The sequence below is a fragment of the Uloborus diversus genome, chromosome 6 (assembly GCF_026930045.1).
Source record: "Uloborus diversus isolate 005 chromosome 6, Udiv.v.3.1, whole genome shotgun sequence".
In the NCBI taxonomy this organism is placed as follows: domain Eukaryota; kingdom Metazoa; phylum Arthropoda; class Arachnida; order Araneae; family Uloboridae; genus Uloborus; species Uloborus diversus.
This window is the reverse complement of record NC_072736.1, coordinates 135,423,916-135,438,621: the sequence shown is the minus strand read 5'-3', so window position 1 is coordinate 135,438,621 and position 14,706 is coordinate 135,423,916. Positions and strand designations below refer to the sequence as shown.

General features: G+C 34.2%; 1 protein-coding gene across 1 annotated transcript in view; it reads left to right on the top strand.

Moving 5' to 3' along the window:
* The window catches only part of LOC129225312 (fatty-acid amide hydrolase 2-A-like), a 48,319-nt gene that overhangs the window by 24,691 nt on the left and 8,922 nt on the right, over positions 1 to 14,706 (top strand). Inside the window, exons 2-4 of the mRNA XM_054859902.1 lie at positions 9,461 to 9,680; positions 12,316 to 12,525; positions 13,210 to 13,329. Of these exons, the coding sequence (XP_054715877.1) occupies positions 9,461 to 9,680; positions 12,316 to 12,525; positions 13,210 to 13,329 (550 nt within the window). The remainder of the gene's footprint in view (positions 1 to 9,460; positions 9,681 to 12,315; positions 12,526 to 13,209; positions 13,330 to 14,706) is intronic.

Sequence of the window (14,706 nt, the reverse complement as noted above, 5' to 3'; positions counted from 1 at the left end):
TTCGAACTATCGCCATTCTGATTAACAGCGCGACACTCCAACAAATCTAGCGATTGCGCCTTCCTTTTCGAATGCTATTCATTGAAGGAATGCGTAATAAAAACAGCAAAAAAGCTTTTTGCCCAAAAAAAAAATCATGCGTCTATATGTTTTGTCATTAGCCAGCATGATACGATTTAAAATTATTCGTAAAACATTGAATTTGAAGTAATAAATTCGATTGAAAATAAGTGTTTTTATTTTTGAATATTGAACAATTTCCCATATCAAGCTGCTTTAACCATTACGGCTTAAATACCCGCACATGTTTTTCTTTTAATCGAACACTTAAAATTCAAAACCAGTTGAACTGAGTCCGTTTTTTAAGTGTAATTTTTCGAACGTAGACAAAATGTGTTTTTTTCTTTTTTTTCAGCCGAAAGCAGAGGAGTAGAAAATGATTTCTTACTAATGAAGTTGATAATAATTTTAATGTTTTATATCGTATTCGAATAAATAATTAAAGGTTTACTGGGTGAAACTTGTAGTTTCAATTTGGCGTAGTATTTTTTCATTTGTACAAAAGGTCGAACACTGCTATTAGAAAAATCTACATTTCAACATACAATGAAAATGTTTTTCTGCACAAAAAGGATTCCCTTGAAGTAAATCTAATACTTTTTTATGCTTACATCATGCTTAGTGGTCTGGACGGAGTCAAAGCTTTAAAAAAAAGGAAGAACACCCTTCGATTAACAGTAAACTTATCAGAATGATAACTGTGGAGTTGAAACACCAAGTAGCATTCCCACTGCATTTATTTTATGTGTATTATCTGTTGTATGTTATGAGTACATGTAATGCGTAATATAAATGTAAATTTGCTATTATGTCGGACAGCCCGAGCTTGCCCGAAGTTCAAATAGTTTATAGCCGAACGCTCTACCGAAAAAAACTTATCAATTTAACCGAACAACTAAGTCCAGTGCTTTTAAGCTTTATTTAAAAAAAAACACACACACACACAGATTGATTTTAATTTTTTTTTCTTGCCGAAAACGACGCAAACAACTGGAAAATTGTATGAGAACTTTGCTTTAAAAAAAATTGCATAAGAACTACAGGCTGCATCAAGGTTTTGCAACAGCAAGGGGCGTTTCCGAAAACTTGATTTTTAGACCGCAAGTCTATTTTTCGGCTATTATTAGCCGGCCTGATAAGTTTTAAAACGAGGTGGGAATTTCTTCAAGAGATAAGACCAAGCATACTAACAGAAAAATAATCCACTGAAATAATATATAAGATAAGATATTTAAGAAAAGTGTTTCTATTTTTGAAAATTTTTACAATTTGTTATCGCAGGCTGCTTGAACCGTAATAGATTAGATGGTAGCACGTGTTCATCATTTAACAGCACGGTTAAAGTGCAAAATAATTTGAACTAAGTTCTTTTTTAAGCGTAGCTTTTCCAATGTAGTAAAAATGTGATAGGCTATGTTTTTTTTTTTTTTTTGAAAAAAGAAGAAAAAATATATATTTTACCCTTCAAATTGAGGTAGTAATTTTTTTATTTGTACAAAGAGTCAAAAACTCATTAGAAGAATCTATATTTCAATATACGATTTATTATTTTTTTCTGAACAAAAAACAATTCCATTGTAGTCTGAAATCTTAAACCTGAGACTTATATTTTCGCTTACATTATGCTTTAATTTTCTTACCGGAGCCAAAGCTTTAAAAAGCAAAAAAAAAAAAAAACCTTACGATTAAGAATTAATTTAGCTCCATGTTGCATCAAGTTTTCATAAACGCAAGGACACCCTGTATAACTAAAAAAAAAAGCTAATAATGTGATGCATTTCAACTATGTCTGCTCTCATGCACTTTTTCGCACAACATTACGATTTCACCTTCAGTATTACCAATAGTGATAAAAATATGCAAAAACTTGACCACGGAGAGATGACGAATGACGTTGAAGCAAAAACATCATTTGTAATAGGTAGAATCAGCCTGAAAGCACCGAGTAGTAAGAATAGTCTCCGCTTATCTTATCTATTACAAAATAACTTGTTACAAAAGATGTTTCCTCTTCAAGTTTATCCGCCATTTGTCCGTGGTAAAGCTTTATGTGGAATTAGCATGTGCATTTTACGAGTTGAATTACTGCTAACTATTTTGTAGAAAATTTGATTTCCATGCAAATTGAAAACATGAAACTTCTAGAAAGTAACTTGCTTTTGTAAACTTCCATTCAAAGCATCCGCATTTGCATATTCCCACACAAAGACCAGTGATACTGAACCGTCTTCACGTGGAAGGGGACAGCATGATCAGAAAGACAAACGAATGTTCTTTTTTTTCTGCTTATGGATGACAGGTGGACTACTAATCTTTCATCTGTAAGGAAATGACAGAAAGAAAACAAAGAACTTCCAATCTATTCACTCTGGGTGACAGATGGAAGTCTTGTGAAAATGACCTTGCGTTGTGATTGAATAAAACCATAATTTACGGATCGCACTTTTCCTCGTACGTCAATTCGCGGTAATCGTATTTCTGCATTAAAACACTTGAACATAAGTCTATGAAGGGGTCTCCAACCCATGGCCCATGGGTCACTTTTGGCCCGTGGGACGCTTAAAGACAGAAAATTTTAAAAAAAGTTTTTCGTTCATATATTTTCTTTTATGTATTTTTAAAGATAATTTTTTAAAGATAATTAATACCAATAAGCGCTTAATTAAAAAAAATGGGTGTATGTTGCTTGCGCTAATTAGACCACCTAAACGGAAATATTGTTGGCCCGCCTCGCCTCCAAAAAATAACAATGTGACCCTTGAGTGATGGAGACTCCTATTCTGTTCGTTTATCTTTTCATTAAAAAGAATTCATGTCCCAGATAGCTTGTACTTCTTTAGGTGTGGAGATAGAGATGTAATATCTATTTCTATATTTTCAAGACATCAAGGTTTTGTTTTAAAAAACGATACTTTAAAAATGCATTTTGTTGGACAAATCTTAGTTTTAAATTGGTAAACTCGGACAATATCAAATGCTAATCTCTCCCTCCTTTGTACAATTAAAAAAAAAAAAAAAAACCGATGTTCTAAACAGGATATTTTGAAGTATATTTTTTTCTTCAATGTTTTGTCATCGATGTGGCATTTCTAGCTGGAAAAGATTAGTCTAAAAACTAACCAATATGCGTTGTTTGTCTCTTATGTTACTTCTACTGATTTATATTTCAAATTTGTAATTATGGGTAATTTTCTTTCTTTTGATCGGGAACAACATGACAGATTATTCAAACACTCAGTCAGTCTCATTCGAAACGAAACGAATTAACGTAACATAGGCCAAAGTGATGTCCAGATGACATTTTAACCTTTACTCAGCTAGAACCCTGTAATAGTTTTGGGACCCCTGTTTTTTATCAGCAGACGAAAATGCGTCGGCCATATTTTGCCCTCCATCCAGCGCATTTGAACAAATTTCGTTCCTCAGAAGTTCCGAATTAAATTTTAAATATTTTTAATACCCGACTCCCCTCGAATATTGTCTGGAAGATCTTGTTTCAAAATGAAATAATTAGATCACGCAAAGTAAGCAACAGAGGATATGGATGACGTTTTTTCGTGGTAGCCAATCAGCAGTCTTCAAACTTTTGCATGATCTCTAGCAAAGTAAAGATTGTTTAGGTGCGCCCAGTCCCGGTAAAATTTGGTGCCCCTCTCGGAAAAATATCTACACATTTTCAAAGTAGTAGTCTTCAAAAAAATAGCATAAAGGAAGAAAGTTACCCTATTTCGGTGCCTCTAAAGTTATGGTGGTTCACAGAGCCGTAGGACCGTGCATTAATCAGCCCTGACCATAACTATGCATTGCCTGTATAACTCATTTTCATTTCCCAATTTAAACCCTGTTTTTGTCCCATAAAATCCGTTACCCTCTCTAAAATGCCAAGTTTAAAACTATTGCTAGGGCATTCTTCCTTTTTTATCATCCCACCTGACCCCGTACTGTATCTCAAACAAGATAATCTTTTGAAGACTTTTTTAATGATATTGCCGAGTTCATGTCCGCAGCAGTGTAATATACGAATCCTTTGAATGGGACAAGTTTAAGTCGTGACTAGATTTCTTATTGAAATTTCTGGAAAGGCCACTAACCCGAGAGACCCATCCGGGCCCCTGAGTGTGTATGCCAAGAGTAAATGACCATGAACCAGAGGGTTAGAAAGCAACTCTTCGGGTTTTCCCATGCTAACCCGAATGAAATCACAGGGAAACTTAAGTAGTTTTCTTTCTAGAAGATTGTTTATTTCTGTGTTGAAATTGTTTATCAGCTGTTCTCGCAAGTTCTATAGTGCAGCTCTGGTTAGTTGAGCTGTGACCTTGACTCTATGTTTACCTGTTTTAGGGAAGTTTAGTGAAAAATAGACGTGTTATTGTCTCGGATTTCAGTTGGAATATTTTTGAAGAACTACTAAGAGTTTCTCAACTCAACTCAACTTAGCGCCTATTACCACTCCCTATTTACCGAAACAGAGGTAAACATTGTTCGAGTCGGAGCTCAACTAGTCAGAACCTCACAATAGCTAAATTGAAATCTTGGTGGCTAAGGCGGATACAGAAATTATTCAAGGTGAGAGTGAATGGTTTTTATTACTCAACCCTTGTGACGTATCCTGAATTCCCCACTAAAAGTTCCAAACTCCATTCCTTCTTTTAACATAAAATGAGATGGCCAACGTTTTAGGACTTAATTTCAAAATTTTTTTAGGGAAGAGCGCCGAACTTTTCTCCTCTAACATCATCGAAAATAAAAAAAGATTGCGTTTTTGATAGTTTAATATCGAAAATCTGCAATGGACAGTTCCTTTATCTATCTTTAAAGGGGGAGGATGTCCCCCCATCCACTGCCCCTTTGTATCCGCGCTTGCTTGGTGGGTGCTTTTCAACGAAAACTTGGGCAAATCTTTTATACGGACATCGTTTCCTCACTTCAATGTGAAGCTTAGGAAAATAAATCTGTTTAAAATGCCATTAATCTCACTGGACTCCTTTTTATTGTGTTCCATAAGCATTGAACTTCACCAACCAGAAGGGAAGAAAGCATTTCTTCGAGTTTTCTCATGCTGACGCAAATGAAAAACACTTACAAAATAGAGCAACTTAAGACTTCTTTTTCTAGATGATTGATAAGTTCAATGTTGAAATAGTTCCTCAGTTGTATGCTTTTTAGCAAATTCTCGCAAAATTAAAATCTGGTAAGATGGTTATTAACGGAAACTTGGGCAAAACTTGTTTCGGGTGTCGGTTTTTTTCTTTTTATTGTGGCAGTTCGAGAAAACAAATGTGAGCAAAATGCCATTCTTTTCACTAGACTTCTTTATTTTGTTCATAAGCTTTCAACGTCATGAATAGGATTAAAAAAAACATTTGTTTTTCCTCAGTTAGTTTTTGCTATTAAGAGTTACATTTCAGGATAGGAGCGATGCAGCTTGTGAAAAACTCTATATTTTGAAACTAAAGTACTTTTTTTTTTTTTTTTCAAGACTCGCATTGTTTTCTTTTTATAACAAATATTATTCGAGCTGTTATTAAAAATCCAATATGTGTTTAGATCTTTATGCGTAACGGGACAGCTCCAATGCACAACAAATTACACGATGGTAACATTTTATTAAAATGCCTTTGTAATTGGTTTCATAGTTTCAAATTCAAACATACTACCTTTCAATATGAAGACAAAATGTTTAAAAATGAATTCTTAAAAGGTTTTTTCGTCATTCTTGAAAGTTTTTAGAATGTGGAGCTGACCCATTCTTTCCACCATGGTTTTCAAACATACAGAAAAGGTGTTTTTGGGTTCCCCCCCCCCTCATTTTTTAGCCACAAAAGATTAATGTATTCAGATTCCGAAGTATAAAAAACTTTTTTTTTTCCGAATTCTGTTTCAAAGCTTTTTCTTCTAACATTATCTACTTTTATAGAGGTCTTGATTTTTAACCCACAGACGATAATTCTTAATATTTCTGGTTCGTTAAAAAATCGATTTAAAATCAAATTATGTTATGTATTGTGTTATACGTGTTCGGAATCTGAAATTATTTCATTGATTTATTATACAGAACTTGAATTAGATCTAAAATGGAATAGTCCTATTTTTATTGTTTGCACTAAAAATTGGGCTCCTTGAAACTCCGAAACGCATATGCACTTTTCCTTGTAAATTTGAACTAAAAATGCATTAACTGATTTAAAACGCAATAGCCATTAACCATTTTAATTTAATACGAGGTTCTTAAATTTCTGTAAATGTGTTTTATTTACAAAACGACTTTAAGTGCAGAAAAAGCGTTTTTAAGGAACCGGTAAAATCCTGTAAATGTGCTTTATTTACGAAAGGACTTTAAGTGCAGTAAAAGCATTTTTAAGGCATCGGTTTACGGTAATCAAGTTTCGACTTACGGTCATCATTGGTGTACGAAATAGTAACAACTACCTGCAGAAAAAGTTTTTTTTTTTTTTGAGTACAATTTTTATTTTTTAGATTTAGTTAGTAGTGAGGAACTTGTTTTTCTAAATTTTCACACATTTTTTTTTTCAAAACTATTTTAAATTCTGAGTGTCATTCTTTTATTCTTTGTTACAGAAATTACATTCTATAAAGTACATTTTGTTCCAATCAGAGTGTTGCTTCAAAATTTAATAAATATTTTTAACATGAAGGAATTAACGCTGTTAGATTTTATTTAGATATTTTTTGCTTATGTTACATAAAATTTTAATTTATTGTAATAAATTATTTCAGCACTTTTTCTAATTCGATGATTTTAATTCGATAATTTTTTCTCCGATTTATCGTTAAAAATTGACCGATTATGGCTAATCAACTCAATACTACCAGCTAATCTATGTACCCTTTTGGCACATCGATATCTTTGTTGTAAAACATGGAATGCACTTCTCTTGATTACAACGAAATTACTTTTATTTATGTTAACTTTATCCTGACTTGGAAAACACCATTGACTGAAAATGTGACGTTTGCAGTCGAAATTGATTCTGAAAACATTAAGGGCAAACACATCATTCATCATTGAAAAGAGACATGATTTATGTTTCAAAAGTGTCGTTGCAAGGTCTCTAAAGCGATTGATCATCCATTTGACGTCGCTTTTTTTGACTCTCGAAGCAAAGAAAATTCCCATTATATAATTTTGAAATAAAATTAAGTTTTTTTTATTTTTATAATACACAATCGCTAAATAATGGGACAGTGGTTACGTAAAAATAAGTTCTGAGACTCTGCTGAAAAAGTTGTACTCCTGTTAAATCAAATTCGCTCCTAATTGAAGTTGCTCATGCGTTAACTCATTTTCTTTTGATGACAGAGGTGGCGATTGGGGCTGAAAGGAGGGGGTTGCAAAAAAAAAAAAAAAAAAAAAAAACAGGATTTTTGTTGGCAGCACAAATGAAAAAAAAAGGGGGGGGGGGGAGTACAAAATTTTGTTATGGCTGCGTTTGAGAGCAGATAAGTGGGAATTAATGTAAATTTAACAACTAAACTTACGTGTTTCTTAAGATTTTGATGAATTATGGGCACAATGACTTTCCCCGAAGAAACACTTAGACATGGATTAGACTTGCATTATTTACCCCGAAGTATTTTGAGGTGTCACAAGCACTTGGTAATAATTTCACTGAACAAGTATGGCTTGTTTTTAAGCAAAGCAATTGATTTACTAATATTTAAAACTAAAAGTTACTGATTATGCTGAATAATGTTTCGTAAACAGATATACAAAGTAAAACAAATAATTATGTTCAAAATTTTTTGACATTTGTTTTTTTTTATATAAATTTTAGTTTTGGTTCTGGAATTGAAAAATAAAATAAATTAATAAACCATAAAAAAAGCCCCCACCCCACGAGTCGCCACCACTGTTTAATGAAAATATATTATATACAGTAGATTCACTTTACGCGGTTTTATTTTATATACACACGGTTTGAGATTTGGCCTCTTTATTTTACGCGGATGAGTTTCGATTTTACGCGAAAGCGGCATTGTAAACAGAAAAAATTTTCCCCTCTTTTAAAAATCAAACTTCTGAGGTTGCCGATAGATAACATGCGTTAATCTGCAATTTTGCTTGCTAATTAGCGAGCTTGGGCCACTGGAGAAATTTTTTGCAATTAGTTTTCTAGAAGTATACATAATTCTTAAACTCACACTATGCAGAGCTCACTGGGAGAACTTCTTTCAGAAGTTACTAAGGAGAACGAAACCAACGTGTGGATATCGACATCAGTGACACACAACCAGAAAACTTTCACATTGAAAATTGCGAGTCCTTCCTTGACAATGATTTGTGAGTGAAGGAAGATCCTGGCGGCTTTGTAAAGTTTTGTTTTTGCTTTAGTTCATTTAGCGTGAGTCACCCAGAACCACTCATTAGTTTAAAAATAATCTAGTTATTAAGTCATGAAACTTTTCCCCGGTGTGTTGAAATTAGTTTGAAGTTTGGAAATGAGCTGTGAAAAATTCGATAGTGCTGTCATTTTAGGTAACCCTAATCTGAAATCTTCTCGGCCATCATTGCAGGCATTTTGTAGTGAAAGAAATTGCATATGATGGCAGAAATAGATATATTTGATACAGAAGAAAAATAGGAGAAAATGCTATTTTATTAGCTGTAGCATTTATAGAAGTGCCTAGATTTTAGTGATAATTTGATAAACTGCGATCCAGGCTCTCGGGCCACTATTTCATCACATGCACCCCTCCCCCCTTTTTCCTTTCGTTGATATGTACTCCTTTGGAAAACTGGCGTGGGCCCCTAAGAGGGGGGGGGGGTCCTGTGGACCACTTTAGGAACCACTGGGCTAGACAGATTCAATGGGTAATTACTTGTATCAGAAGTTTTCTTTATTATACTCCCGAAACATAGGAAAACAAATTTGATTCGGATAATAGGATTTTTAAGGAATGTTGAAGACATTTTGACCGTTGTTGCACAATGTGTCACCCCCCTTTTTTTTTGCTTACACCAGAACGTCATGTATGAAATCTAACGAAATTTACTCCTTTCGTGTATTCCCGTGACAATTGCTGTATCGTTTTTCGCGCCAATCACCTCAAGAGGAGCCATCGTTTTTATCGTTTAGTGGGAGTGCTAAATCTCAAAAAGTAATGAAAAGATTTAGTCAAAAATTGATTCGTAGGGGGGGGGGGGGGATGGCTCTACACTGAGAATTGGTGATGGTTCATTTTTAGAGCGAATAACTCTAAAGGGGTTGGCTAAATCCAACGTTTCTTTCGTCTGGCGCGACTGCTTATACCTATAAAAATAATGATTTAAACAATAAGTCGGTGCACAGGTGAACCTCAATGAAAACAGGTGCTGATTCGTTTTAACACAAATCGTACTTGGTACAAAAAATTGACAACTTTCTTTTTTATTTTACAGGTATCTAGCGAGAACGTGGTCAAAGCCTACATAGTCCGCATTGGCAAGATCAACGGTCTGCTGAACGCTGTAGTTGAAGGCCGGTATTCTGAGGCTTTGAAAGAAGCTCGTCTTGCCGACGAATTAGTCAAATCAGGCCGTTTCACTCAAGAACAGTTGGCCGAGCAGCTGCCATTGTTGGGTGTGCCCTTCACAGCCAAAGAAGCTTTACTCATAAAAGGTGAGTTCTCATGTTCTTGATTTTGAAATTGAAAAACGGCGAAACCCCGATTAAGCATTTCTGAAGGGACAGAGTTGAAAAAACGTAAAATACGGGAAAACTTAAAATATGGAAAATACATACAAAGCAAAAATGAAACAGAAGAATCTAGAGGAAGTAATTTTTAAAAATATAATATATTTTACGAAAAGAACATAAAAAACACTAGAAAATCGCCCGTCAAGATATGACGAGTGAAAATTGCTTTTACATTTGAACGAAGCAATTACCTGTTTGGTGATATTTTGATATTTGAAATTTTAACCCTAACTCCAGTGGATGAACCCTAAACTCCAGTAGGTAGCGTTAATAGTTGACCACTTGTTCGTTTCTTCATTCCCCTGAAATGAGTCTTACTAGTAAAACTTAAGTTGCCGGATCGAGTTCAGCCTTGTCACAAACAAAGCCTTTCCCTGCATAACATTACCAAAACATTTTATCAAATTATCATGCTGTGGCACGAGTTTCATTGCTGATGACGTCAGGAGCGTTACTCGATCATTGACTATTATATATATATATATATATATATATATATATATATATATATATATATATATATATATATATATATATATGAGGACGCCATTTTAGATCATTCTAACGCATTTTGTGAATCCGGGCATTACTGAAGAAAAGCTAATTTTAGCGCTTGAACATAATATATACTCATCTTTGTTTAAGCGAAGCTCGATAATCTTCAAAATGCTTTTTTAACATTTCGAAACGTTGCACTAGTACCATAAATTATTGAAGAAAAGCTAATTTTAGCACCTGAACGTAATAACATATCATTTGCTTGTATTTTTCTCCTTATTTTTTTTCTTATTGAAAGTTGGTAGTCTTTTTTCAACCTTCAAATCCCCTTCGATCTTCAATTACTCTGGTAAAAAAAAAATAAACCCGTGTTTTTGGTTTCCACACGTTATTAGCACATTTCTAACACTCAAATGTGCTGTTTTGACGAACAATATAATTTTTCATTTATTTTATCACCAGCGACAAAAGGATTTATTTTCAGAATCAAATTAAAAGTTTTTTAGTAAATGCGTGAACAAACTAAACAAATATATTTTTCTTCTTACTTTTCCGCATGTTTTTCGTTTATTGTTCAAATCCCCCACAATAAAATAATTGAAATTGCATTTTAAAATTCTTTTTCCGTCATTTTACTGACATTTCAACCTGATTGTTTCGATTGTAAAAAGTGATGAAATATTTTCGCTGCAAAAAATAATAGGCGGGAAAAAATGGAATACAATGCAGATGGAAGATGAAGGCTTCGATTTCGTTCTTTATAACTATAACGAGACTGTCCTTCACTACGCGACTGTTGTCACGCATGGTTACAATCAAGTGCAATTATGTTTTATCTTAATCATTAATGTTGGTAAGTTACGCAGCTTTTTTGCACTAGTGGAAACAATCAGTCTTGACAGGGAATAATGAAATAATGGAAGAATAAGTAAATAAAAAGATAAAAATCGAACGCATAGTAAAACATTTTTTACTCTTAAATACTACTGCGCGGTAGAAAAAAGAAAAACCCTTCAAAGTAATTCTGACATAGTTCTCTCTGATTCTTATGTAAAATGACCCCCTGAATCCAAATATGACCACCAATTTTTCCCATTACGTCCCACGTTTTGTAAACGGCGCCTCATTTTTTTCAGTTTTCCACAGTTTTATAGAAATTTTTATTTGGAGGAAAAGGGAGCATTATATTAGTCATTAACACTCTTCTAGGAGACTAGAGAGATGCTAAGTTCAAAAGCATAAACATTTAGAGCAAGTCGAGTCTCATGGAGGTATTCCCCTCTTAAATAATTTTTAAATCATCAAATCAGATCTTTTTTTTTCTAGGAGTTTGTTTCATATTTTTTCACTCATATTAGGACTCGCTCCAATGAGCCCCACGTCCGAATATTTTTATAAATATCGGAATAAAAGTTTCAGAGTGTTATGGAGATTCGTTCGTGCAGAAATCTACACCCCCCCCCCTTGAGTTTATTTACTGGGTAATCAAGTACCTCTGAACTAAATTTAGGAGAGAGCTAATAGGAAAATTTAGTGTGACATTGTTTCTGAAAGAACTTGTCACCAAAGCGTTTTGTTCCCCCTAATCGCATGGGCGATTTTATCGGACTCTGTGTGTGCACACTGCAAAATTGCAATCTGCAGAATTGTTTCGTAGATTTGTGAATTCGTTTACGAAGAATTAAGGGTGTTAAATCTCTTCAAGCTCGTATTCATAGATGGGCACAGTTGTAATGCTGCAAAACAGCTAATTGCTACAATCATGACACTAAACTAAAATGACGTTAATATAGAAAATCTCGAAGACTAAACGAATAATTCCAATGAACGAGTAATCATGTTGGCTTGTGGAATAATCCGATGAACAAGTTGAATTTCTGTAAAGGGGGGGGGGGAATCGTAGGCTCAAGGTACCTTGTAGAGACACAGGTCTGATTATTAACGGATTTTTAAAAATAATACACATAGTTGTTTAAAGGGAGCACGATTCTTGTAATTAGTTTCCTTAAAAAAGCTTCTACTCGAGACACTTGATCAGTAACTTTTTTTCGTTTTCCAGGACTGTCCAGCACCTGCGGTTTGGTGTGTCGAAAAGGACTCAAAGCCGACCAAGACTGTGATCCCGTACTAAGGTTGAGAGCTTGTGGTGCCATTCCTTTAGCTTTAACGAACACCAGCGAGATCTGCATGTGGTGGGAGACCTATAATAAACTTCATGGAAGAACCAACAATCCATATGACACTACCAGAACAGTCGGAGGAAGCAGTGGTAAGAATTTTATTTTTTCCCCCCGTATAACATTAGATGGTCGAATGCATGTTTGTGTTCAAAAGAAATATATATTGTATGCAGTAGGGAAGAAGGGGTACATGTGGAACAAGGAGCATACATGAGCATGGTTCGTTAAACTAAGAAAATTTGAAATAAAAAGTCTTAAAATTTTTTGAAAGATGACAGTACTAGTCCTACTTATGTGCTTAACTTAAAGCGTAGAAAGCCAATTCGTTTTCCTAGAATGACAATTACTTTTTTTTAAGCAAGTGTTGTTCATTCTTTTATAACTAGTTCTTCAAATGAAAACGAAGTTCAAACTAATAAATAAGCTACAATTAACTATGGCAGAATATGTATGAATATTCAGGTAAGCATGATGTGATTTTACGTTAGATTTTTTATAGGATTTTGTATGACTTGGTGGATTGTCGTCTTAGAAATAAATACAAATTAGATATATCCGTTAAAATAAGATAAAAGGCTTCAAACAAATTATTCTACTAATAGAAACTGAATGCGAAAAAGAAAATAAAGAACGCTTGCTAAAAATGTTTTACGAAAGTGTTCACAAATGATCTTTCATGGGAAAACAAAAGAATAAAATTGAATGTGCTCATTGAAATGTTGCGAGTTTTAATATTAATAATTTTTATTTATTTAAGATTGTTTTTCCTCTAGGTGGAGAGGCAGCGTTGATCGCAGCCGCAGGTTCTGTTATTGGTTTGGGTACAGATTTGGGTGGCAGTATTCGACTGCCAGCATTTTTTACTGGAATATTTGGACACAAGCCCTCCCAAGGCAAGTAGTTTTTACTTGAAAATTTCATTTAAACTATCCGAAAGTAACAATACTTATAGATCCGTGTGTGCTCATTGATTCGCATGAAAAGAAGTATGACAATCGAATTTCACATTGAGTTGAAATATTTTTTCAAAACTCGGAAGTACTTTTGCACTGTCTTGGAGTGCGATTTGCATCTTCAATTTGTACAACTAAACTTTATTTTTCATTTGTTCTCAACTAAAGCGTACTGGTGATAAAGTTATTTCAATGAATAAGGAACTTCATCCTTTAGAGAGCTAGTTCAAACCATCTACGTTATTCTTTACTTAAAGAAACATATCCATCTGTCCGCATTGCAATGTTTGTAGAAACTTCAGTGAGCGGTACGATAGAATTTATTCTTTGCGAGTTGTTTCACACTTTGTACATTACATTGTTTATGGAATAGAAGTAAAAATGGAAGACAGAACTCTGCCCTGGAAAGTAAAGCGCAGTGTCTGCCAAAATGAGTTTTTGAGATATTTGAAGAAATGAGTTTTGGATTAGTGAAACGTTTTTTCCGAGCTTTATTTTCAGCGGAAACCAAACAATCTTCTTTACTAATAATAAAGCTGAAAGTCTCTGTCAGGATCCCTCTCTGTCCGGATCTCAGTCTGTCTGTCAGAATCTCTGACACGCATAGCGCCTAGACCGTTCGGTCGATTTTCATGAAATTTGGCACAGAATTAGATTGAAACATGGGAGTGTGCACCTCTAAGCGATTTTTCGAAAATTCGATTTTGTTCTTTTTCTATTCCAATTTTAACTAAATTTTTCCGAGCAAATTATCACAACGTGGAAGAGTAAATTACCAAATTATCATAACGTGGAACCGTAACATGGGCAGGCAAATTAATACAGCAAATTGGCGAAAATTTCATTATCAATTATTTGTAAATATACAGGCGAACCAAATGACCTTTTAATTTTTCTACTACAGGCAAAGCTATTTATGTCCACCTTCAGTTCTTTCTTTCAGTAACTTCAACAAAACTCACCTGCTCTCAGCCTGTCTAAGCTTAATAATTTAGTATTCTGTGACTTAAGTGTCATAGAATTTTAAAAAGCTTTTATACGAAAAAAACACCCCTTTTATTTATACAGTTTTCGGAAATTGTTCTTTCAGTAAGCACTCAATCACACTTCTGATTTCAACTCCTTGAAAACAGGGTAGAATACTTGTTCGTGAACCACGATCAAACTTAGCCAGATGACGAACTCAATAGGTCATCCAATTGAGCAGTTCGTTGAACACCTTTGCGGGAGACTTGTTTCGAAACGTTTTACGAAGGCCAATATCATCGACTTAGAAGTAAGGCTGCGGAGTCGGAATAAGAATGATTGACTCCGAGA